Source organism: Cavia porcellus, unplaced genomic scaffold (genome assembly GCF_034190915.1).
Source record: "Cavia porcellus strain 051 isolate PalLab524CR breed Dunkin Hartley unplaced genomic scaffold, mCavPor4.1 scaffold_12, whole genome shotgun sequence".
NCBI lineage: Eukaryota > Metazoa > Chordata > Mammalia > Rodentia > Caviidae > Cavia > Cavia porcellus.
Window position 1 is genome coordinate 49,162,559 of NW_026947495.1, and position 25,322 is coordinate 49,187,880.

Genomic DNA, 25,322 nt, shown 5'->3' on the forward strand with positions numbered 1-25,322 from the left:
GGGATCTTTTTGTCAGTCCTTTTACCACCATGACAGAGTCCTGGGATAGCAGGAAACAAATGCTGTATAACTATATTAGCATACATAATCTACTTTGGGTAGGAATTCAATGCTCTGTAATAAGTGGCTCCTATAAAGCATGAGAGTGGGAGAAAGAAGAGCTTCCTCCTCCACACAAACGCTGTGTGGGAGTGGGAGCCTCCCATAAACAACCAAACAAGGTCACCTTAAAAAAAGGCCTTGGTCACAAAGGCTCTGATAAGATCATTCTGATGTCCTTACTCATTTTCTTGCTCAGTGCAGGTGGGAGACTCTTTCATTCCATCCTCCAAAGCAATGAAACTCAGAAGGGTAGCGACAACCAAAGAAGGAAAGGGGTATGATTCTTTGGTCTTTAAGAGCAAAACAACAGGGCAAAGAGTATAGCTCAATGGTACAGCACTTGCTGAGCATTCAAGAAGCACAAAGTTTGACTCCTAGCACCAAAAAGTGAAAACAAAAACAGTTGAGTGTTTTTGGCTGGACTTTTGGCAAGATAGAAGATGTGGTGTGTTGATGATATCTCTGGCAACTAGACAGACTTAAATAACCATGAAGAAGAGCATGGAAAAGTTTTTCCAATTCTTTCCAAGAAAACGTTATTTCAAGAACATAGTGACTTTGACATAATTTTCAACCCACTTGCAAACCAATCTATTGAGTTAAAGATCAGAAATCAAATGAAAGTGATATATATATAACTACTTAAAAAACAACAGGAAAAGTAAAGTTTCAGAGTTTTTTATTCAAAGGTTCTCAAAAGAAATAAAACAGAAAAAGCTAACAATCTGATCAAATGTACAGTTCAAAAGTGTCTTTTGGCGTTTAACAACAAGTCCTAGGAAAGAAAACTACAGAGTTATCTTGAACCGGACAAATAAGTTACCACTGGCAAGTTTGTGGCACTAGTAAAACAAAAATAAAAAATTAACTCTCTTGATCATATAGATATCTCTATGAAAATCTTTTTTTCAATCTGTACAAAAGGTCTTTCTTCATAAATTAATTTTTTTATAATTTAATGGCTGTCTACTATGTGATGTTTAACTGATTTTCTTTTTCTTTTTTTTTTTTTTTATGTACAGAGGTTATGTTTCCCGAATCTTACCCAGACGAGTATGGCACTTAGTTCAGACATTTCTAGCAGCAGATTTCCCCTCCCCTCAACTGAGCTATCAAATTTCTGTCTTAACTAATGCAAAAATATCAAGTAGTGAGATACCCAGGTTTATAAACGTACTAGGTACACAGAGGGTGCTGCGTTCAGTCTGGACCTTCACAAAGCAGTAATATTTCAGGGAGCATAGAACCAATAATACCACAACTTTAAAAAAAGGAAACAAAAACAAAACAACACATTTCTCTTATGACTATGTAATTTTCACTAGATTCTACACTTCTCAGAGCAGCAAGGACTTTTGAAACTATGAAATGTCACTGACATCTATAATCAAATACAAGCAATAAAATTTAAGAACTAAAAAATACTCGAAAGAAAAAACTGCTTAGCCCTAGCTCCTGAGCTAGGAGGATTTTGGTCTGTGGAAACAGGGAGGGCCAGCAACCTGTCCCAGCACAAAAGAAAATAGACTCTGAGGTAGATAACTGATCATACACAGCTGACCAGACAAGTACACAGTTTTGGAAGACAACTTAATTTACCATTGCTTTTAAAACATATGCAATTACCTTAATAAAAGAGCTTTAACAGTGAATTATCTCATATGTACTAAAGTAGAAATAACTGTGTATTTATGAATCAGGAATTTCATAGTTTCAAAATTGATTTTCTTTACACTTGAACACTTGTAGTGATGATGTAAAGTGTGGCACTGCTTGGATTCAAATCTTCCTTCATGCTTTTTTGTTTGTTTGTGTGTCCATACATCAATTAAAATTATAAAACCTAAATGCAAAGGTACAAAAAAGGCACATTCTCCTAACCGCAAACTGGTCCGGCAAAAATAAAGAGCACAGAAGATGTGATGCTGAGACAAGTTGGAGCTACTGGTTACTGGCTCTTCGGTCTTTGGTGAAGTTACCTTTAAAAGTGCCAAGTCATTTTTATTTTTCAAATTTACCTAGTAGGGGGAGGGAGAGAGAAGGAGAGAGGAGAGGAGGGAGAGAGAGGGACAGAGGGACAGGGTGGGAGGAGAAAGCGCGAGAGCCAGCTAGTAGCCAATCATTTTATTTCTAGTCTTATCTCAGCTTAGGTTTGAAGAGAAATCCTTACTTTTAGCTTTTGCCATTTGGTTGCAATAGCAACATTTTTCTGTTTGCCAGGTCGCAGGCATGATTCTCATCCTAAAGCACTATCATTAGTATAAAGGAAGGACAAAACATTCGGTGACTCCCCTCCCCCACCCCCCACCCCCAGCCCCCACGCTACCTACACTAAATCTAGAACATCAAGTTAGGTTTTTTTTCCTGAAAAAAGGCAAAAAAGACTTTACATTGCATCATACAGCAGATATCCTAAATCAGTCAAACTATCAGAGGAAACTGTTGGCGCACAGTCTTACAAACAATTTACCCTATTAAAAGTTCCCCAGTCAGAAAATGTGTTTCACACAAAACATTTTTCCCTTCTTGCATTTCACTACCTTACACATTATGTGAAAAATCATTAAAAACACCTACTACATATTTAAAAAAGCCAAAATTTCAGCAACTTTTATTGACTACCTTTTAAAAGCCCTATGCTGCTGTTTTACAAGGCATAATAGACCAGCTCATTGGTCAAAGCATTCTACATCATTAGTTTGAACTAACTTTTACTGAAACAGCTACAGCATCAAAAGAGTTAAGGCAAATTGGAATTCATAGAAAAGGATAAGACACTTCACACTACAGTGAAAGAAAAACAGAAAGCTAAGAAAAGACATCGACGGCAACACTGAATTACAGCAACACTCGCACGGCAAGCACAGAACACCATGGGTGAAGTCGGATGATTTAAACGTCAAAAAGCCCATTTCGTACAGCTGGAAAAAAACACAAATTAAACACAAAATGAACATAACCACAAAAATCCGGTCATGCACTTGGATAAGTCTTCAATGGTCTTTGTGCATACCCAGAAAATTGAAGTCTTCTTTTTTCTTTTTCTTTTTTTTTCTTTTTTCTTTTTTTTTTTTTTTTTGCATCATAATATTTGATAAAAATCTTTTGTTTTTGTTTTTTTTTTTTTGCTTTTGTTTTTGTTTTTTACTAAAATAAACCTGTTCAGGGGAACAGCTACTAGATGAATTTAAGGGTTTTATGCACCTTATAGAACTTATAGCAAAAATAGTTTTAGTTGATTTCATTATAAATAACGTTTTCAAGAACCTGTGCAAAACTGTCAATAATTTCCTAAAGCACAATTGATCAGAAAAAATCCATGATTGTTCAGCTTTCACACCCTTCTTCATGTAAGAACACCCTTCTGTACATCTGGAAGAGAAAGATAAAAGGGACACGCTTTTGTAGATTCAGTATAACATACCACAGAGCCTTAGAATCTCCCTCTTGTTTAAAAGAGCTATGTGTTTGAAAAAGGCAGTGCTCATCACTGGAGGCAGACTGGGAGATACAAATTCTAGGCCTGATGGTCACTTCCAATGCTTTGACTCTGCCTTTCAAATCTGGGATGTGGGAAATACTTGCTTCTCTCAGGGAACAGGAGCTGAATTCACATGTGTCTCCAAAGATGAAAGGATACATTAGGGAAAACACATACGGTCTCTAGGGCAATTCTGAAATCAGGTTCCACATAGCAATTACACTGCAATATGCACAGTAAAGTGAAAAATTTTCAGATTTGTGGTTCAAGTGAGAACTGGGAGTATAATCTTTTGACCTAAGGGTACTACTGACATTACTCCATAGTCAAAGTATTGTTAATCTTATAGTTTGAGTACTGGAATAATATAAAACAGTACACTTGTATTACAGGAGAATTTTAGTACCTGGTGTTCTTTTATGTTATGGGTTTTATGTTTTGGAGGTAAGTAAATAATGGTTTGGCTTTTTTTTTGTTTTTTTCAGATAGGGTCTTGTTATGTAGTTCGGGCTGGCCTTGAGCTCACTGTGTAGCCTAGGCTGGTCTTGAACTTGCAACAATCCTGCCTCAGCTTTGCAATTGCTGGGATGATTACAGGTGAGCACCACTATGCCCAGCAAAGATATGACTTTGATGTAAAATATGTTTTTCTTTTTGGATGACTAGTGAATCTGCAAATTCACAAAATCATTGATTGTAGCATTTCAGTACAATTAGGTGACACGGTCATGATAAAAGCAACAATCAAATTTTAGTTACCCTAAGCATCAATTTGATAAAAGAACTACAGCTGTACATACAGGATTTGAGCCCACTGTTACGGAGGTCTTCCCTTCATACCTCACAGTTACTTATTGGGTTGGAAGGTATATGGAGAATGGTCATTAGACGTCTCTACAGCCACTTGCTGCTGACCACTTGCCTCCTACAACAAAGTAGAACAGATAAAACACATTAACAGTGAAATCTTAACTCTGATTTTTAGATTTGAATGAGTTCAAGAGCACAGACTTAATAATAAGCATTGTTTAAATTTCTTGATGTCATACCTGTCAGAGCTCCCAAGTTTAGTGATTTCCCCTCACTGGTTGTAATGTCAGATGGACTCAAAAAACCTCCCCCATCCAAATGTTTGAGTTGTTCAGTTTTTTTTTTTAATGAAGTCACAATATATCAAATGAATTTTTTTTTTGCGGTATGAGGGATCAAACTCACAACCTTGCACTTGCCAAGTAGGTGTTTATGCTGCTGAGCTAAATCTCCAGGTCCCTAAAATTTTTAACTAATTGAGGATTCAGTATCTTCAGGCTTTAGAATCTAAGATGTAGTATGCATGAGCTGTGTATAAGTACCACCAGTGGGGTCTAGGGCTGTACCTCAAATTCAAACATTCCAACAGTTCTAGACCGAAGGGTGTGAATAAACCCAGAAAGTGGGATAAAGATCCTTGTGTTCTTATACATAGCTCAAGTCGGGTATTGCCATAGGTCTTTTTTTTTTTTTTTTTTTTTTTTTTAACTAAAGTATTACAAAAAGAATTTTTATTTTCAATGTTTTTGAAAAAGTTTCAGAATTGCAGGTAAGAAATATGTGAGCTCTAGTAACTGTGGTAATCTATAAATGCAAAATCAAAAGCAAATAATTAGAACAAGTCAGTTCTCTGGCCTTTCTTGGAAATGCAACCTTTGGGATCTGCCTCATGGAATCTGAAGGGTACTTTGTAGGAAAATGCTATGCTTCCTGTGCAATAAAAATTCAGATGTCAAATTTTTCCATACCAATATCTTCCATTTTAAGAACTCAGAATTATTTAGTCACAGTAGTAGCCTCTATAAAACAGGTATGCTTTCCTTATCTGTGTTATAGTTTTGAAATATCAGCTTTTCATTAGGTATATGACTTCTGAGTGATTTTTAATCATGGTGATTCTTGATAGAATCTTTGGCATTATGATATCAAACTTTGATTTTATCTTAATGTTTCTCTAATATCATTTAGAGGCAACAAGTTAAAGTGTATAAGGGGTAGGAAGTGCAAGACAAGGTTGGAAAACACTTCTGAGTGTCCTGGAATGTGGCCTGGATGTTGTCATCCTACTGTGTGCAGAGGGAACTCTTATTTTATAGCTGAAAACATTCTACACATATATCCTTATTAATGTCAATTCTTTATGCAAATGCTTAATTTTTGATACATTTTCCTTTGAATTCTACTTTGTTCACTCATTTTAGAAGTTATCCACTGCCAGGATGGCCACTGGACGGTCTGTACCAACCTCAACGGGAACGGCCGTCGTCTGCATGTGCGCGTACTGCGGCAAGTAGGCGCCTTGCATAGCTGATGTAGCAGGCATGTACTGAAAGGGAGAAGGAGATCAGGATGGATTGGGGTAAAGCATGAAAAATCAGAGTACCTGGGGACTACTGAGGTGGACATAAAGTATTGGGAAATCTCAGAACAGAGGTTTAAATGGGGTAACCTCAAAAGTTTCATTAGTGCATATAAACACGTCACATGGCAGTAAAGTCTATGTTTTCTACTTTTTGAATTTGTCAAACAAAAAAAATTGTGTTCGTTGGATTTCCTAACAAAGAAGAACAACAGGTAAAAGCATTAAAGTTTTTCATTCTCAATAATTTAGTATCTCTAAAGTTATTTTTAGAAAATGTAATTTTCTAGCAGCTTCCCAAACTGGTAGATAAATTGTTTCTTCAGATGGAAACCAAAGTGTGGATGACCTACAGACCTTTAACAGGTCACTGGGGATGAGGCCTAAGGGGCACAGGTTTCCTGATGCCAACAGTCACCATCTCCAGAGACTAACGAATTCTTAGTCTTGGGGCTGAGTGGTGTGGCTGTGGCTTAGTCTTTGCTAAGAAAGTGTAAGAAAGGAAACCATACCATCTTTTGATCTTTTAAGCCACTGTAGACATAAGCTGAGCCAAATTCCGTGAGTTATCTCTTATAATTTAAACTCCATAGATACCCATCTGGAAGCTGATCTCATACCAGCTCAACCTCACTACTCTAATGAGTCCTCTGGACTCTGGTGAGGTGAGTCATGAGAATCATGATTAAGTGTTCCTAAATTCTACAAAAAAACTAGGAAACCATTTTTTCCTTTACCACCATTTATCACCTTCATCTTTTGCTCCATGAGACCAGAGCCTAGGACAATGGTTATAAAAGCAAGATGAGCCCATGAGTGGGTGCTGCATTTTGACAAAACAGAGAAACCCAGAGAATACTTGTAGTTCTTCAATTAATCAAGAAATCACTGAGTACTACTCTGTGGAAGGCAAGGTGGGGTGGGGATGAGAGAATTTCAGACCCATCTTTGTCTTCCAAGTGCCTGTGATCTGAGCAGGATGACACTGGCTGCATTAAGTTATTGTAGAGACACATGACACTAAGTTGCCACCTACTGTTCCAGTGCTGCCTAGTGAAAGATGACTCATCTGCTGGGCCAGAGGGCTGATCATGGACGCGGGCTGTAGTGACATGGTGTGCTCCATCGAGGGAGTTAGCACGGCACCCTGGGAGACCAGGAAAGAGCAGCGTGAGATAAACCCAGGGAGAGTTAAGAATGTAAAATTACCTTTTGCAAAGGAAGTCTCTTTGCCAAGGAATATGAAGCAAAAATAACCTCCCTCAAACTTGCAAATGGTATCATAAACAAAAACCCTAGATTTTTCCTAAAATCTAGATTGCTTTTCCTGAGAATTTCTACGAGGGTTAGGGGAAATGGTATATTGGCAAATTCTTCACAGAAATCCCTGTATGAAGCTTGTCCTTTCCCTTTACATAACTGAAAAGCAGGCTAGCCCAGCAGAAGGCGCTGTAACAGAAACACAAACTATATGGACAAATATACGAGTTATATATCACACAATACACATCCATCCATCCGTCCATCCATGCATCCATCCAGCCATCCATCAGCAGAGAGCTCTTCTGTGTTGTCACCTAAGCCTGTTCATTTGCTTGTCAAAGGTCATCTCAGTACTTCTTGTTCCAAACCTGTTATTCCTGGATTGCTGCTTCACACCTATCTTCTAATGTTACAGTGTCCACTTTAAGAGGTACTTTAAGAGACAAATTCCTGTCACATGTTAAGACCAATAGTTGAATTCTTTTCCTAAATAGCTGATTCGTTTTTATCTTAGAAATGCTGTGAACTGTCCTGTTGATCAGGATTCTCATTTTTCAGTGATTCCTAGAAAGCTTTGCTTCAAATCTGCTGCTTTCTTACGCCAAGTGTGCAGGCCACTGTGACCATTCTTAGTCTTAATTATGATTTTGCTCCCTCCCCTTATTTTTGTATTTTTTAAATCTTTGTTTTACTTCAATAAACTTGATTTTGTATATCTTTAAAAAAACACTTAATATTCCATATAATAATATGAAATAGAACTCATTTTGAAAAATGTAATATAGTTCATTCATTAGGGCAACAATTATGCAAATTACTGAAGAAATCGTATCATTTAGCAAACACATGATGAAAATTTCTTATTTTGAAGGATCTCCCATTGAGCTGGCATAAGTAAGAATACAGTACTCTCTCTCACAGAGAATACATTTTAAATTCTTACTGAAAATTTAACAATGTCTACTATTAATTTAATTTAAGGCAAATGTGCATGGGTGTTTTTTTGTATTCCATGCATCACTTTTGAGAAACAGTTTGAAGCACGGACAGCTTACTTGTAGAACACAAGGCCACTAAGATAAAAAACTTACAGGGTGCTGTAGGATATATGGTTGAGGTTGCATCCAGGAAGGACTTTGCACCTGGAAAAAGGAGGATTTTGAAAGAAACATTGATTTTCATTGTAATAATTACCTAGTTTTCTAGAATTCTTTTTAATTGTGTTAAAAATCTACAGAAGGAAAATAAAGAAACAATACTATCAATGATTACAAAGATTAAGGCAGTTAGAATTCTTGTCAAACTGGTCACTCTGAATGGGATGAAATGATTATTTTGGAACCAATTTCCATTTGCCCATATAAGCAGTATTTACTAAGTATCAGGCACTAAAAAGAAAAAGGTGAACAAATTTCACTCTCAAGAAACTTAAATAACTCAAATAAATTAGTGAAGAGGGTTAAATCAAGGTATGAACTGGGTGCTTTTAGAAAATAGATAAAAGATTAATTAAAGCTTATCTTATTAGAAACTAACCTTTATATGGTATGGGATTATTTAATAAGAAAACCATATTCAACCTATTTTGATACCCAGGGCGTTAGGTTTCAGAAATCTTACATGGTGATCAACCATTTCTAGTTAGTGTGGAAAATAAAATTGGAAATTCAGACACAGGAAATTAAACTGCAGTAACTAGATCTTGCCATCTACAATTAAAAGGGCATCTATACAGAGGACTCTCTGAACTGAGAAACGAAAGGTGAGATTTTGGCAGGAGAGCATGTGTAGTCAGCCACTTAAGAGAAGAGTCCATCAGTCCATTTCTTGATGCCCAGGGCTTTCCAGAGTCTATGTAATTTAAAAATAAGTTTCAGTTTCCAATTCTTAGCAATACAACCCTTCTGCAGCCTGTCCCCTCGTGTTAACTTTAGAGACGCCACAGACACAGTATGAGGAGAATCATGGGGGAAGAATGCATTGTGATTTACCTTGATAGCAGAGCCCCGATACTTGTTTTCTCTGGTTTCCTTTGCCACCTAAGGCAGACCAAAGTTAAGTGCTTCTGCCTCCTTAACGTTTCAGCTATCTGGACTGCAGCCTTGCCCCACTGGGATATTGGTGGTTTCTTGCAGATGCCAATTTCTCAAATCCAACTGCATGAGCATATGGTGGTTTAGTGGAGAAAGGTCCATTCCACAAAGAGTGTCGGGCCCTTCCATGATAAATTATGGAAAGGCAAGTAGTTCCTTATGGCTCCCCAATTTGGCCACATGCCCCATTTTATTTATGGTCCCAGTGGTCTTAATTGCTTATTAATGTTAATGGCGTTAGGCGGTTATGACATCTAATCCAATTTTCTTTCTTAAGCAGCAAATCAGCTGTCAATTTCTATTCCTCTATGTTTCCTAGTTATAAAATGGGAATAATAACTTATGATCAGTAAAGTCTCTACCATTTGTTCTTAACCTCTTTTAGGTCATAAATCTCTTTAGAAGACCCGATGAAAGATAAGACTTCCCTGATTCTCAACTAATTGCCCTTGTGCATGTACACACACCACACAACTTTACAAACAACTAGAGGATCACAAGTCACTTACTTACAGCTCATCCACTGATCCTAACTGGTTCCTGAATGTATGGGGTTAAGAATTTATCTGAGAGTATGGCATGGAGTGTCAGGCAAATGGACTAAAATTCCACATGTGCCTTAGAACAATATAGAAAGCCCAGTCGAGGAAACCAGGCCTTCAAAATGATATGACTAGTTGTTTCTAACTAGCCATATCAAACTGATTACCAATGCTGGCCTACTAATATTCTGTTCTATAAAGTGATTCTAAAATGCATATTCCTTTTTATATTAAGAAAGAAGTTTTAGAGAGATGCTTTAGTAGCTCTAATAGCTATGGCAATATAGATCGATATTAATATGCACATTTTTCATTTTCCTAAGAGGAAGCTTATAATTGTCCCTACTGTTAGTGATCTATGAATGACAGATATCAAAGTTCAGACAGTTAAAGATTTCCTTTTACTATCAGATATAGGCATTGTTTATTAGGGCAAATGCAGTGCAGCAGATCTCAATGAGTCTTACAGACACATGGAAAAGGAAGAAGGGTAAGTCTTGAACAATTAAAGCAGCATTAAACGAGTGAAGACTGTGCCCAGAAGATTAAATATCAGGAACAACATAACAAGCCAGAAAGAATAAAGAAATAGAAATGTGTGGCAATTCAGGGGAAGAACCTCCAGGTTTAGAAGAACCTGCAGTTCAGGGAGGTGGTAAACACTACTTTAAAACTGCAGTTTCAGTGCATCTAATCATTTGTTATTCAATGGTATTTTATTTTTTTATTTTTACTTTAGATAGAACCAGCTTATGTTGACTAGTCTATCATTTTAAAGGTACAATTAATATACCCTATCAGCCAGCTATTAAAGATGATAATAACCATAGCTTATATTTATAAAGTCCTAATGATATGGTGGGATCTATTCAGAGCTCTTTAGGTACTCAGTCTCATGTAGTCATTGTCTCTTAAACTTATGGATAGGAACTATTATTATCCCCATTTTAAAGATGAGGAAACCGAGGCTTACAGAAGTTAAATAGCACATATTTTAAATTAGATACTGTAGTCCCATAACTCTAGAAATTAGGACTACAACATCCAATTTGTTTTACAAACAAGAATACAGCAAAGTTTAGTGACACAGGATCCCAACAGTCAACAGAAGAGAACTGGTCTCCTGGAGGTAGGAACCAACTCCATCCTCATGTTCCAGGTGGAGCCAGGCAGGGACTCTGGTAGAGGGGAGATGCAGAGGAGGAGAGATGCATCTGCAAGGGCAGCAGGAGCTCACTTTGCAGTACAGTGAGTTCAGTGTTAGGACATGGTGTTTTGTGAGACTTTCTCAGCTGGGAATCTGTTTTAAGGCAAAGCCGCCTCACAAAATAATCAGAAACAGGGAGGTATTGCCTTATTCTTTTTTGGAAGGGCGGTTGATCTCCTCTTGATTGCTCATTTAATGATCCCTAGTAGAGAAATACCTTTGTGTACTTGCATGTTTACTGGTTCTTTATCAGTTCCTGTTAATGAACATGAAAAGTAAGGATAGACACCTACTCTGTATTTTATGTTTAACTGCAATTGTCTGAACTTTCAATTTTGGAGACACATGGTGTCCAAAAGCAGGGCCCATGGTGGAGGCAATACGTGGGTTCACCTCAATTCTGAGATGCTGTGATTCCAAGGACTAACAACAGACAACCATTTCCCTGGCTTTACATTTTTCTATGCATAAAAGCAAATTACTCTGCCAGATTAAAAAGTAGATTCTAAATTGGGTACACAAGCTGCATAAAATTTGACTTAAGTTTTCTTTAAATGTTCAGAGTTTTAAGACACATGAAAATGCAGCAGAAACTCACAGTGCATAAACTGTTACACTGTGGATGAATCCTAAGGGTACAAACCTGGTAGGCAGATACAGGAGATGCAATATAGGGTGTAAGAGAAGTTTGAGTGATCATTCGGTTTGTAGCAATACTGTATGGTGAAGGGTAAAATCTAGAACAAACACAAAAGCCTTTATTAAGTAATCCTTTAAATAGAATAATTCATGGAACAAATGTCTGATATTTTCCACCTTCATTTTCCCTCAGGTCATTATCCATTTATTTTAATGACATACCCGTTCTGTATAGCAGCCGTAGTTGGGTCATAAGTGAGTGTCATACCAGCCTACAGGAAAGAGAAGCAAACATAAATGTCCATCTAGAAAGGTGCGATTCAAAAATGTCACTTGGTAAGAGTTACTGCAGCAGAAGACAATGAGAGTACCATTTGATACAATGAGAGTTTCTGTTGGCCAAGGATAAGTTATAAACGCAGTAAGAGAATTAAGCTCTAAGACCCTCTCTGTTCCACATGGTCATCATTAGGCACATGCAGCTATTTAAAGTTAGAAAATTCAATACTCCAGGGAAACAGTTACTTTTTAATTGCTCAGGTGGCTACATGTAAGCTCGCAGGTACACTGGAGAGAACATTTCTAGATTCTAGATCATTTTCTCCAGACATAACTTGCATTTGAATATTATTTCTAATGAAGCAATTTATTGAAAATAGAGAAGCAGAGGACCAATATTTCATGACAAACTGAAGGTAAAAAAACATTCTAAAGAATGAGATTTAAAAATACATAAAAATCACTAAAACCTAAAAACACTCAATGATAGTTATACAAGGCTATATAGAATACTTTCTGAATATTACACATGTAAACTTTTTAAAAAGGTTATATTTAGACTGTGGCAATCAAATATAATGCAAACATCCATGCATCTTGATGGATACTTTTAGAATCCTACTCTTAGTCACTGCCTAGCTGGTGAACAGGGCTGTGTCCAGATCTGTCCATGGAGAATCATCATCACTCTTTAGTGCCATCCACATTGTGAAGGGTTCCCATCTGATACCACTTGAACTGTAATGTACCGATACGAGTTTTTAATCTCTGCATCTGTTTCAGAAGTGTGGAAGCCGAATCAGAACACTTTTTGTGTAACTCTTCATGGGACCTTTTGAGAGTACACCCACACTGAAGTTTCAAGAAAGGACTTACAAGTCTCACCTCTCCTTCTCTATGCCATGGTCTTCCATTAGGGATGTATTTGTTTGGATTCTGTCTTTTCTTCTGTCCTCCATCGGCAAACTTGCACAATAATGGTTCTGTGGGAGCTGAGTAAACAGGGAAAAATAATATAAAATTGCAATTATGTGTGCACAGAAGACAAAATGTAATGGAATTTTTTTAACAGAAGCAGTTGTTAGTGTTATAAGGAAACTGATAGGACACTTTACAATCAAAGTTTTCTCAGATCCTTATATAATTAGCCACTGGTAAAAAGAATAATATACTAGTTATTATTTCCAAACCAAAGTGTCATGACATTTAAAGAATCTTTTAAAGAGCCATTTTGCTGAGGAAGCAAAGGAATCTTTTGATTCACTTCAGTGCTTTATGTGCTTTTTCTTCTGGGTCCTCTACAATTCCACCCCAAGACAGTCACTAAAATAATGTGTAGAAAGCAAGTATCCTTCTATATGGCTTATACCACATTTTTATGCAGAGCATTTAGAACACTGCGTGTGGCTGCTGTTTGGTTTCTGACTTTCCTTGTCTGTCTCATCATCCACGCATCCCTAGTGCTTAGGTGACAGGCACTTTGACACTATACCCTGGCAAAATCAATATATGAACGTAACCAGATCTCATTTGTTTGTCTTGGGGACACAGCACTGGAGGTACTCATTGGTGAGAGAGCTGTAAATACGTTTTCATCCTATTTAAAGGTTTTTCTGTGTCTGGTGTTATTTTATTATCTACCCACTGCACAAAATGATCCAAAGAAACACTTCAGAAGTAAACACAAAAAGCAAAAGATGCAGACACTCATTAAAGGATATAGTTAAGGAAGATAAAAAGGTACACTCAGCACAATCAACACCTGTGGCTTTTCCTTTTCTACAGTGGAAATATTGGTGCATTCCTGGAAGTTGTACATTTTTTTGTATGTCTGCAGTTAACGTAATAAAGGCACTCACACCTTCCTGTCTGGTTTCCACATTCAGTCCTTTGTCTACTGCAGAACCATGATTACTACTTTCAAGTTCTGTTTCAAAGTTAAATAACCATGAAGAGAAAAATATTACTTGTGGAAAATTTACTCCTTTCTTCTTTGCCTCTTATTATCCTAATTCATCTCTTATTTTATATCACCATTACCCACCCACTAATGACAGGGTGGAAGCAATAGTGTCTCTCAACACTTCTCTGCCAAAAAGCAAAACAAAACAGAACATGGAACCTTAATTCCCTCTGGGTGAGCTGTCTAGGCTGCTGTATGGCACTCTTCTCTTCTGTGCACCACTCCTGAGGGATGTGTCTGAATGTGGGACATTTCTGAGTGGCAGCTGTATTACAGATATGCTGTGGTTTGCTCTCCAATGGTTCATATGTTGGGAATTTGGTCCTCAGTGTGGCCATGTTAAGCAATGTGGCCTAGTAGGTTGCACGCCTTTGAAAAAGTGAAGATGGCTCTCCTAAGAGCAACCCCAACCCTTAAAGTGCTCTCTGGCTTCCTCTTGCAACTTTTCTCTCAGGAGCTACTTGGCATATGGAGCTAGGTTTATGCCAAGGCCTGTGAATTTTCAGAAATGTGAGCTAAATAAACTTCTTTATAAAATTATCCAGACACAGGCATTTTGTTACAGTAATAAAATGAAGTACAAGGTACAGAATATTTATAGTAAAAATGTTAGATGTCTAGGAGAATATCAACAAGCTTTGTCCCTTCCACTACGGAGTATCCCTTTATGTATCTTCTGACTCCAACACCCTCTATCTGAGGCTTTCCTATATAAGGAACTTCCCTTTAAGGCAAATTGGGTATGATGTGAGACAGACTGAAGTCAAGTTCTGGAAGGTAAATGAATTACATAATTTGTCTTATTATGTTGATTCTTGAACATTTCCACCTTCACCAACAATCACAAAAGGTGTGACAAAGCAAATCACCGATATTTTTGATTCTACAATTGAATCATTAAGGGACAGAGGCAGAGTAAGGATGGAAGGAAATACAGAATAAAAGTAGGACAGGAAAAAGGATGAGTCCTTCTGAGAGGAAGGACTTATCACATGTGATAAGCAGTCAACCAAACAAATATAGTGCTTAAAATCCCAGTGGGGAAACTCCCATCAGTCTCTGGGTCAGGATCTAGGTGTGCAGGAGAGCATGCCGGGAGGGGTGCTGGGGGTGCCTCACTTTGATAATTAAGGGCAAATAGCAATCTCAGATGGACAGAGACGACATCTCACTTTAGCTGATCTAGAAATACTGAGAGTCTTCTCCAGTGACATTTGAGGTTATAAGCTCTTTTGTCTTCACTCAGTGCCATCAGCAGGAGAGAGTATAATAAATCCTGAAGAGCTGGCACTTTGTGGGACTTCACCACGAGGTAACTGCAAACTAGATTGCAAACTAAAATTTAAACTTTTTTTGATTTGAAGAGTCTGTTTGGCTCAGGAAGTGATGTAAAATTTTCATTCATTAAGAGTAATCTCTTCCAGAGGAAAATGGACTCATTCTGGAAGTTCACACTGGGCTGCCAAGGCAGGCAGGTGTGAATGAAAGCAGCTGGTACACAATGAAGTACAAGGCCAGGGTCCCTATCTGGGGATGTGCTTCCAATATGTGACATGCGACATGCTGCCCTGTCAGAGACAGAAAGACAGAGAGAGACAGAGAGAGACAGAGAGAGAAGTCCCAAGTGACAATGAAGCCTGTTAAGAATGTACAATGATAAGGTCCACATCAAGTGAATGATGCCATGTTTGTAAACACATCATTTAAACACACACACACAGACCCCAAACAGGATATAGTCGAATCTTTCAAAAACAAAAGACTTCAAAATTACTACATAATTTTATGCTGTCATCAAGATTTATTTCCCTTCTAAAAGCAAAAAAGGCAAGTAGTTAAAAGTAGGTATACTGTCAGGCATCCCTTATTTTAGGCATGCAAGATTTTTATTTAAAAGAACTGTAACTGGTGAAATGACATGCATTCAATGTCCTTAAATGGCTTGTTTCAAATGAAATAAAAGTAGCCAGGCCTGGTGGCACACACCTGTAATTCCAGCTACTCTGGAAACTGAGGCAGGAGGGTGAGAAGTTTGAAGCTAGCCTCATCAACTCAGCAAATGAAATGAAAAGTGCCCTAGTATACCACATGAAGCTATATAAAAATCTATAGGATTCCGTTTTTCTATGAAAATTCTCCTTTGGTTTATTTAAAAGTGGAAATTTTTGTTGAGTGTCTGCTATGTGCCAGGAACACGAGAGCTGGCGATACAGTGATGGATAAATTAGACTCTGTTCTTCCAGGGAGCTTGCACTTCAATTCAGACGAGAATGCTCCTGATGTTACACAAACTTACATACGTATTCACAGGACAGACTATGCAGTCATTTGACTTCAAATGTTTCTCTTTGACATTAACACTGACAATCACTTCTACGGTGCCTGCTTTAAGTAGGCACGATGTACACAACATGATCTCCCACAAATCACCTCGCTTACTTAACCAAGAAGCCCTAAGGACTTGGAACTCTCTATAGCTGAATTAGGATGGACCAGAAGGAGAATCTCAGCATGTCTAAAAATGAGGTCTTCCCAATGCTCTTCCTATCAAATTCTGATAGCACTAACAGCTGGAGACTGTTCCTTCTAAACTTCCATTTTTCTAGCTGTGCAGTGTTTCATCTTAATCAACATTCTAGGGAATATAAAGTGCCTTGACAGAAGCTTTTCTATCAATTTTGGAAACCTGGTCCACTCAGCAGCTGTAATTAGTTTTCTTTCTGTTAATGTTAGTTACTTTAAAAAAAAACGGTTCGACTAACAATACGTCAGGAACAACCTGGGCTTTGCTTTTTAAAAATGTCAACCAAAGAATCCAGTAAATGTAAGGTGTAATCAAATATACAGAGAATGTTCAAATAAAGAAATGACTACTGTAAAACACACGTCATGAACTTCCCTCAAAATACCCCTCACCACATGCTACTCTGAACACACGCATCCCTTCATTCTTGCTGCTTTTTGAAGAAGTTCTGAAGCTCTCTTTCATGTATTTATGAGGTGTGACCAAAGATACAGTGAATGCTGCTGCTGAATGCCGTTCAATGGAAAAGCAGTCTTGTGGAAATGTTACCATGTCTGTATGTGGCACCATGCAACTTCTGGATCCTTACCAAAGTCAAAATGACCACGACAAGGAAATATTTTGAATTGATTTGGGACAAGACAGCCACCGCGGCTCAACTAAAGATACACACAAAAGAAAGTTTCCAGAACCGCTTCAGAAAGTGGCAAGAACAGTGGTTAACGTGTGGTCAAAGCAATGGGGAGTAGTATTTTGAGGGAGATTAATGGCAAGTATCTTTTACTCTAAAAAACTGAAAAATTTAAACTTTCACTGCACTTGAGCATACCTCATATACATTTCTTTTAATGTGCACAACATAGTTTCCTGTTTTAGCTTCCTCTATTTCTAATGAAGTTCTGTGGCTCTACCAACCATTAGCACAGGTACAACCTTTCTACGTGAACATTATTCCCTCTAGGTCTGCTTTTGAGGATTTGTTCTCCTTTCTTTTCCTTCCCTTACACAGTGTTTCTAGCTTCTACTCAGTTTGAAGACACAGTAACACTTGAGATTTATTCATATGCTAGCTTTGTTTCTGCTGGGTTTGATTTTGCTTTTACTAGAATTCTTTTTTTTTTAAATCTCATTTTCAACCCCAAAAAGCGTTACATATCACTAAAAGAATGATTAAATAATATTAAATCAGGTTAAACAACAACAACAAAAACTCAGTACCCTCCCATCACTCGAACATAAATATCTTAATATTATATTTTAACTTTCTAAGTCTACACAGATATATTTATTTTTCACAGGTGGAATGACAGGTCTTTTTTTCTTTTTGGTACCGGTGATTGAAGTCATGACCTTACAATTGCCAGGGAAGCACCTGAGCAGCTGAGCTAAATTCCCAGCCTGATAGGTCCCACCATATACATAGTGGACATTTCCTTTCCTTGTTAGAGAATCACGTGTTTAGTGGTCACATTGCTTTTTACTTGAAAAAGGCTCACACACAGTGTATTACTATAACTCATGCTGTATGAACATCTGTATGTATCTTATTTTTGTGCCAACTGTTACATTGTGGCTATACTGTAAGTGGATAGGAAACTAGCTTCCAAGTAGGCCCACCTGGGTCTGATATTTACCATCCTGTGACTCTGTGCAAGTAACTCAGTGTCTCTAGTTTCATCATGTGTGAGACAGGGGTAACAGCACCTACTGCAAAGAACTGTCAAAATTAACATATGATGTACTTAGAACAGTTTCACGACTATTGTTATTATTTCTATGACAACAGGGAGAGCTCAAAGGTTTGAATTATGGCTCTTCCTCTCACTTTTGAATTATTAAGATACATTCTCAGGAGGTAGACTTGTGGCTCAGAAATTACAAATGTCTTTTGGGACTAGCTTGCTCTGCATGGGACTTAGTGTGCTGGCTTGGGCTAGGGTTGCTACCTTAGCTTCTCGTAGAATGAAGAAATATTCAAGTTATAGCTAGTATCTTTTACAAAACTCTCACAGCAACATTCACATCATCATCTTCCATCAGGGATCCTTGTGCTTTAATAAGATTCCTTCGTTATTTATTGCTCTGCACTAGCAGAACCTGGTAAAACTTTGATTTGTGGCTCTCGTTGTGGGCTGAGTATGATCAGTGGTGATAGTAATTCCCTGAGGGCAATGCCATCTCAAGCCTGGCCCAGCACTCAAAGCATCTGAAGATGAAACACTGCCACATCTCTAGTTGTGGTCCCTTGTCACATTTTAAAATAAGACTTTCCCTGTGGTATAGAATCTGTTCAAGGTTTGGAACCACAAGAGAGCTCCTACTCCAGGAACCACTGGGGATTGTTCTAGCGCTTCTGCTCTCATGGCAATGATTCCTCATTAGAGAAGACTGCAGTGTACATCTCTTGACATAAGCACTTAGGCCTTGTTCTGCTGCAATACTGGTGAGAGAGACCTGAACAGATGACAGTCTTAAAGATACAATCACAAGGTATCAGGAGTATGATCGTTAGACACAGTTGTCCCTCGGTATCTGCTAGGGATTGGTTCCAGGACATGTAAGTTCGTTAGATGAAATTAAATATTTCTATGAAACTCTCAGATATCTAAGTCATCTCTAGATACCTGCAACATATAAGAAAATATAAATGTCATGTAAATCGTTGTTGTACTATATTCTCCAGGAAATACTTACAAAAGAAAAAAAGTTTGTACGTGTTTAATACAGATGCAATTTGTTTTCCTGAAGAGCTTTGATCTACAGTTGGTGAAATCAGTGGATTGAACCTGTGGATGTGGAATATTGAACCTGTGGATATGGAAAGCCAACTAGAGTTGCCATTTTTTAAATGAAGTAACAATGTTTAGAACAAATATTAAGGGAACAAATGGGCAATAAAACCTCTGAAAAATTTCCAGGCTTTTTCCTAAAGTTGCAATCTCTTGCCCTTGGAGTGAGACAATGCCCTAATCATATCACTCTACACACAGAACTATGGAATGTATTGTACTGGTACACTTTTTTTTTTTTTTTTGGTACTAAGCATCAAACTCAGGACCTTTTGCTTGCTAGACAACTGCTATGCTACTGAGCTATATCCCCAGAAGAACTATAGAATGTGAGTCAGAGTGGTTTTCAAGTTCTGTTGGGTACATACCCAATCTCAACAGCCACAGGAACACCAAAAGTGACACAAAGCAAGCAGCCCCCTAACAAACAGTTTACTGAGTTACTCTATGATATGGATGATGCTTTATACTATGTGGCAGAGTGATACCAACACAATACTGAAAGTCTAACAAGTCTCATTCCCAGGACTAGACCTTTGGAAAAACCTCTGCCCTTAGCATTCAGGGACGTATTTGGGCTCCAGTGATGTCACAGAGAGGTTGAGAGAGATAGATAGTCACATTCCCTGGTCCTGAACACTCTCACTGACTTTAGTCCTAGGGGACACAAGGGTGGTGGCATATATCTGGATACGCAGGTTGACAAAAGTTGTTCTCAGCTCCGAGAGAGTTCTCACTTACATGTTACACACATCTGTCTTCCAAGAGACTTTCCTCTCTTCCAGGAAGTTACTAGAAGAGCATTTTTAGACACATCCCTGAATCATGATCATGACCAGTGTTTCTGCCTGGCACAAAACTCCTACAAAACTAAAACTTTCCAGCATTTTTTTCTAACATGTACTGTGTGGAAACTACCACCACACTATTTCCTCATCATGGAATTTTTATCAAGAAAGTATTAGGTAGCTACTGAAAATCTCTATGGAATTCACCTAGGTTATTTCGCCAAGAAGTTATGGTTCCTTTACCCTGGTTAGGGACTTTCCAAGCAAATCTCATTTACTTTATACTAGTCTGCATTTGAAACAAAAGTAAATCAAAATAAGAAGCAATGCTCCAGTATTTTCAGGAAAAAATGAGCAACTAGATGGGAAGACACAGAAGGAAATGAATTATGAATTTTTCCCCCCAGAAAACTATCATGTACTTTTAAAACATCTGCTGTAAAGCCTCTAAGATTTGGTTAACATCACACATGAAATCACCATTATAAAAAAAAAAAAAGCATTTCACAAAACACACTGCATTAAACATGATAATGTGGTACCTTAGATTTTTGTAGAGCTTCAAACATGTTCTACATTATTCACTATGCCTTGAGCCAGGGTACGGCACTGCTGGCTCTGGGAAACTCAGCTGTTGCCAGGGACTGCAAGATGTGTTAGTGAGAAGGTGGGCAATGTAGGAGAAGCAGCTTTTCAGGTGCACAGCTGATCTCTTTCACTTAGCCATCTCCAGACTTCCTTAAGTGTGTCTTGTCTGAGCTCTGTTTATTTTCACAAAGTATCTTTAGGGCTATGCCTAAAGTATGTTTCTTTTTTTTCCTCTTAGGGGATGTTCCTGACCTGGGCGCTAACGGGGGCACTCATTGCCCCCGCCAGTGAATCAAGGTCAGCGGATTCTCTCCGAGAACTCTAGCACACCAGGACAAGAGCTGTGTCAGGATGTGACTCTGGTCTCGGCTAAAGTAGGTTTCTTTTCTGTACTTGGCTCCAGTGTCACAGGCAAACTGCCAACTGTGCAAGAATCCAAGTTTTCTGACAGGAGCTATTCCAGATAATTCTGCTTATGCCAGCTAAACAACATGCATCATTAAATAAACCATCCTCTGACTATTTATGAAATGTTATGTCTGCCTAGCAATGAGGCTACATTATTTAAACATTCAAGTGGAGGCTACTTCAATTTACCCTTGCCTGACAATACTTTAATTTTTCATCTGGTTCTACTGATAGTAACCAAATGTACCCCACACAACTGACATGATATGGGAGCCATTTAGGTAACAAGGAAAGGGGAGAGCAGTATCTAATAAAGTGACTAGTCTTCAAAGACAGTTCTCATATTATGAGAACAGAAAAAGAACAAAGTCTAGCAGAGCTGAGAATTATTTTATATCCTTTGTGAGTTCTCAAGTATACAAGGCACTTGTTTTGGGGAAAGCTGAATTCATTACAACAGCATTCTCCCAAGTCCTGCACTGTACATTCTGAACTCAGTCTAAAGGCACTCACATGCAAGAAGGTACCGAAAAGACTCTCTAAATAGCCATGATGACTGGGACGCACTCTACATGAAAAACTCTCTTAGAAAATACTTGGTACCTTCTGCTGCTACAGGATGATGCACAAACTTCAAGTGCCCAGCAAGAAATTAAAAATGAAATGCAACTCCATTCAGGAAGAACTTTCAACCTAATGAGAACCAGGACTGATGTACAGGAGAGATTATTATTCAGAAATGACGCAAAATTAAGTACTGACTCAGAACTTAGTGCAGAGCCTGACTGCAAACAGCAGCCCCTGGACCAGCATTAACAATGCAGATGGAACTTGTCTGCTTCTTATGCTCCATGTGTCACTTGGCACAACTTGGAAGAGCTGTTCACTACTTGCTCCAGTGCTGCAGATGGTCCTACAATCACTGACATGTGGTTTGGAAATCAAGGTGGTTGTTTTTTTTCCCCCTTGAATGGGTGTGACCAAGTCTGTGAACCTACTTCAAAGAAAATGGTCAAAGGACATAGCCATGGAGTCCTCTGGAGAACAAAGGCAACTGTGCAACCCCAATCCGCTACACCTGGAGATCTGCTTCACTCTGGGAACTGAGAGATCTTATCTCGGAATAACACAATTTCAAAACAAATGTGTCCTGGATGTTTTTTCTTCCCGAATTTTCCTTGCTATCTGCAAGAACAGGCCAAGAAAGTAGAGACATCACACATAGGTGGATAAGCAGCCTTTCCAAGGACTCACGCTGTGGGGTCTGGAGAATGCATAGGATGATTCAAGGGAAGCAGAGAAAACCCAGTTGCACAGTGCTGAACTTGGGAAGCTTCCCAGGGCAAGGTTTACAAAAGGCTCCTTAGCCTTTACTTGGATGGAGGCTAAAAACATTCCTTTCTCTTTCCTTTTCTTTCAATTCAAGTGTTGCCAATGGGAAAATAAAACCAACCTAAAAAACAGAAAGGAAGCTGTCTTACTAGGTTGAGCTCCTTTGGAATATTATCTTTCCAGGTCATATTTTATGCTCTAAACTTGTGTTAGTAGGCAGTTCACTTCAGGTATAGCGACAGAAGTGGTGAGCTGTCAGGTTTCAGTGTTAGAAGACCAAATGTAGCCTGTGGTATTGCACAGACTTACAAATTAGTCCATCTATGAAATGAAACGCAAGTGGATACAGAAAATTAAAGTAATCCCTAAGTGTCATCATCAGTCATCCAGTTCAGGATGAAACCCTGGAGCTAGCGAAGAATAAATACTGAACACTAGACACATGCACAGCCTTGGAGCTCTCACTTCAATGACTCCTGGCTGAAATTAATCTGACTTCTAAATACCTCGGTGGTTGCTTGTGGTGTCTCGTGTAAAAAACTAGTATACATGCTCTGTATAGCCTCTGTGCTTACTTTCAGGAGGTGGGGCTTGAGCAATATTTTATGCCACTTAAGTTCAACTCACTGGATCCCTTTATTTTAATGTTACATATTTTTGCATATATAAATTGGGGAGATAGCTGAACACATTACCAGGGAAGGGGCACTGTATTTGTTTGATGGAGAGATCTTTTCTTATCTCCTGGTTTTCCCTATGGTTGCCCACTTCAGAGGTAAGTACAGATGCTTGCTGCCCCACGTGAATATTTGGGGTAAATCCTACTGGTGTCGCTGATGCACTAAAATACTCCATCATCAGGTAGCTGGGGTAGTATGGTAAAAGACCTCCCTTTCCAGACCTCTGCCTAACCAGTGAGACCTCAACTTTGACTCTAGGGTACAAACAGGTACAGGAAGAAAAGCAGGGCTGTTAGATGAAACACCGAAGGATTGGTAAAGACTTCCTATCCCAGATATAGACTGGGAAACAGAACTGAGATGTTTTATATCAGGCAACATAAGACTAAAATTATAGGAGAAAAAGATATATAGGAGTGGATGTGCTTTTCTCTTTTTTCCCATTTAACGCTATCAGTATCTCTTTTTCAAAGCAAGGTGAGGTAGTTCATAAATTTTGAGACTCTCTCTTGGGTGGCAGGCAGCCAGTTAGGGGCTGGCCGCAAATCAGAAAGCATTTCAGTTTTTTCACCCATACGTAAGCTTCTTAGGAGATAGTCCTGTCTTGGTATTATAATGTAGTTAAATTTATTCAAAACCAATAAACATTGGTTGTTGGTTAGTACAGTTCAAGCGCTATGTTAGATAATGCATGTAAAAGATGAGAAACCAATTCCTGACTTTTAGAAGCTTCCTGTTTAGAGGGATTGATGCATGTCAACAGGTTAAGTGCTGTGCTATCAGCAGGCACCCTCAGGGTGCTCTGCAGACACAATGTAACCAAACTGGGTCAGTGGAGGTCTCTGCAGGGAAACTCATGTCATGAACAGAATCTTGTACGGTGAGGCAGTCAGCCAGGTTAAAGGGAACCAATGGATTCAAGCCATTAGAAACCACAGACTGAAAGCAAAGAGAAATGATGCAGTGTGATACATTAGGAATACATGTTGTTTAGTACTGGAATAGGAAAAATAAAAAGGCAGACAATGGAGAGAGACAAATGAAAGAAGCAAAACTCTAGTCACTTATGGCTTTCAGTGCATTGCTAGGAATCCTAAATCTTTTCTTCTGGAGGCGGAGGGGTGATTGTTAGCATAAAACTGATGCAGAGGTATATATTTATATAATATTTTTTTGCTACAATAAGGAGCTACCTGAGGGATTTAAGATTAGACAGAGCAGACAATCAAGACCATGTTATCATAGTCTAAGCGAGAGATAAGAGGAAACTGAGAAGTGACAGGAAGAATGAAGGCAGAGGAGAGAGTCTAGAAGTGATCAGGAAGAAACGTCTAGGGACTTAAATGGAATCAGAAAAATATTGAAAAATTAAGAGCACATCAAAGAAACCAGTCCATAAAAGAGAAGGAAAAAAAGAAAACAGAAATAGAAAGCACAATTCAAAGATGAGTGAAAGATAAGCAGCTCTAAATAAGACAGACAATGCAGAAAAAGTCTCTAGGTTCAATAATCAGGAAGTAAGTGTTACAGATTGAATTGTGTGGTCCCCTCGGTACCTCCAAAAGTAAAAGCTACGTTAGCGCTCTAACCCTCCCATCACTCAGAATGCAGCTTTATTTAGAGACAGAGTCTTCAAAGTTAAAATGAGGCCATTAGGATAGGTTTTCATTCAGTATGTCCAGTGTCCTCAGAAAAAGGGGACACCTGGACCAGAGATAGACACACACACAGAGGGAAGATGACAAGAAGGGGCACAAGTGAGGATGCTCCCGCCAAACCACGCAGAGAGGCCTGGAATATGCCATTCCCTCACAGCCCTTGGCAAGAACCAACTTCAAGACACCCGAATCTTTGTGGCCTCCAGAAACTGAGCTGCTACACATTTCTATTGTGTAAGTCACTTAGTTTGTGCTATTTTGTTACTACATTTGTTGCCCTAGCAAACAAATATAGTAAGTTTAGCAAATGTCAACTGCATGGCTTAGGGAAAGTATTGTATTGGAGAGTGCTGAGGTGTGAACAGGAAACAAGGAAGTGAAGACTGTAATTTGAAAATGTTTACATGAGAAGCAGCGAGAGAGGACTGGTACTTAGTTTTAATTTCAATCATAAAGACTTGAATGGTTTTAAACACAAATGAGGGTCTTTTTCTAAAAAATTCAGGCATAATGCAACTCAGACGTTCACTGAATTCTGTGGTTTCAAAAACGTCTACAGTAGTTATGTTCACATTCTTTTGTTCCTAGTATTCGTTA

The 25,322-nt window shown here is 38.4% G+C and overlaps 1 protein-coding gene and 1 non-coding gene across 6 annotated transcripts in view; both read right to left on the minus strand.

Annotated features, from left to right (window-relative positions):
- Window positions 1-764: 764 nt before the first annotated feature.
- The window catches only part of Rbms1 (RNA binding motif single stranded interacting protein 1), a 204,273-nt gene continuing 179,715 nt past the window's right edge, over window positions 765-25,322 (minus strand). For 2 of the 5 annotated variants that reach the window (XM_013142474.2, XM_063259152.1), the window contains exons 7-15: window positions 12,872-12,987; window positions 11,939-11,988; window positions 11,721-11,814; window positions 9,227-9,274; window positions 8,327-8,377; window positions 7,009-7,119; window positions 5,859-5,939; window positions 4,424-4,508; window positions 765-3,474 (exon numbers count right to left, since the gene is read on the minus strand). In XM_013142474.2, coding sequence (XP_012997928.1) covers window positions 4,431-4,508; window positions 5,859-5,939; window positions 7,009-7,119; window positions 8,327-8,377; window positions 9,227-9,274; window positions 11,721-11,814; window positions 11,939-11,988; window positions 12,872-12,987 — 629 coding nt within the window. In that variant the 3' untranslated portion in view covers window positions 765-3,474; window positions 4,424-4,430. The remainder of the gene's footprint in view (window positions 3,475-4,423; window positions 4,509-5,858; window positions 5,940-7,008; window positions 7,120-8,326; window positions 8,378-9,226; window positions 9,275-11,720; window positions 11,815-11,938; window positions 11,989-12,871; window positions 12,988-25,322) is intronic. The other 3 variants (XM_013142475.2, XM_013142476.2, XM_003478675.4) reach the window with 3 other exon arrangements.
- LOC111754237 (small nucleolar RNA SNORA3/SNORA45 family) lies at window positions 20,887-21,017 on the minus strand. The gene has a single exon (XR_002788938.1). It is a non-coding gene; the product is annotated as a small nucleolar RNA SNORA3/SNORA45 family (small nucleolar RNA).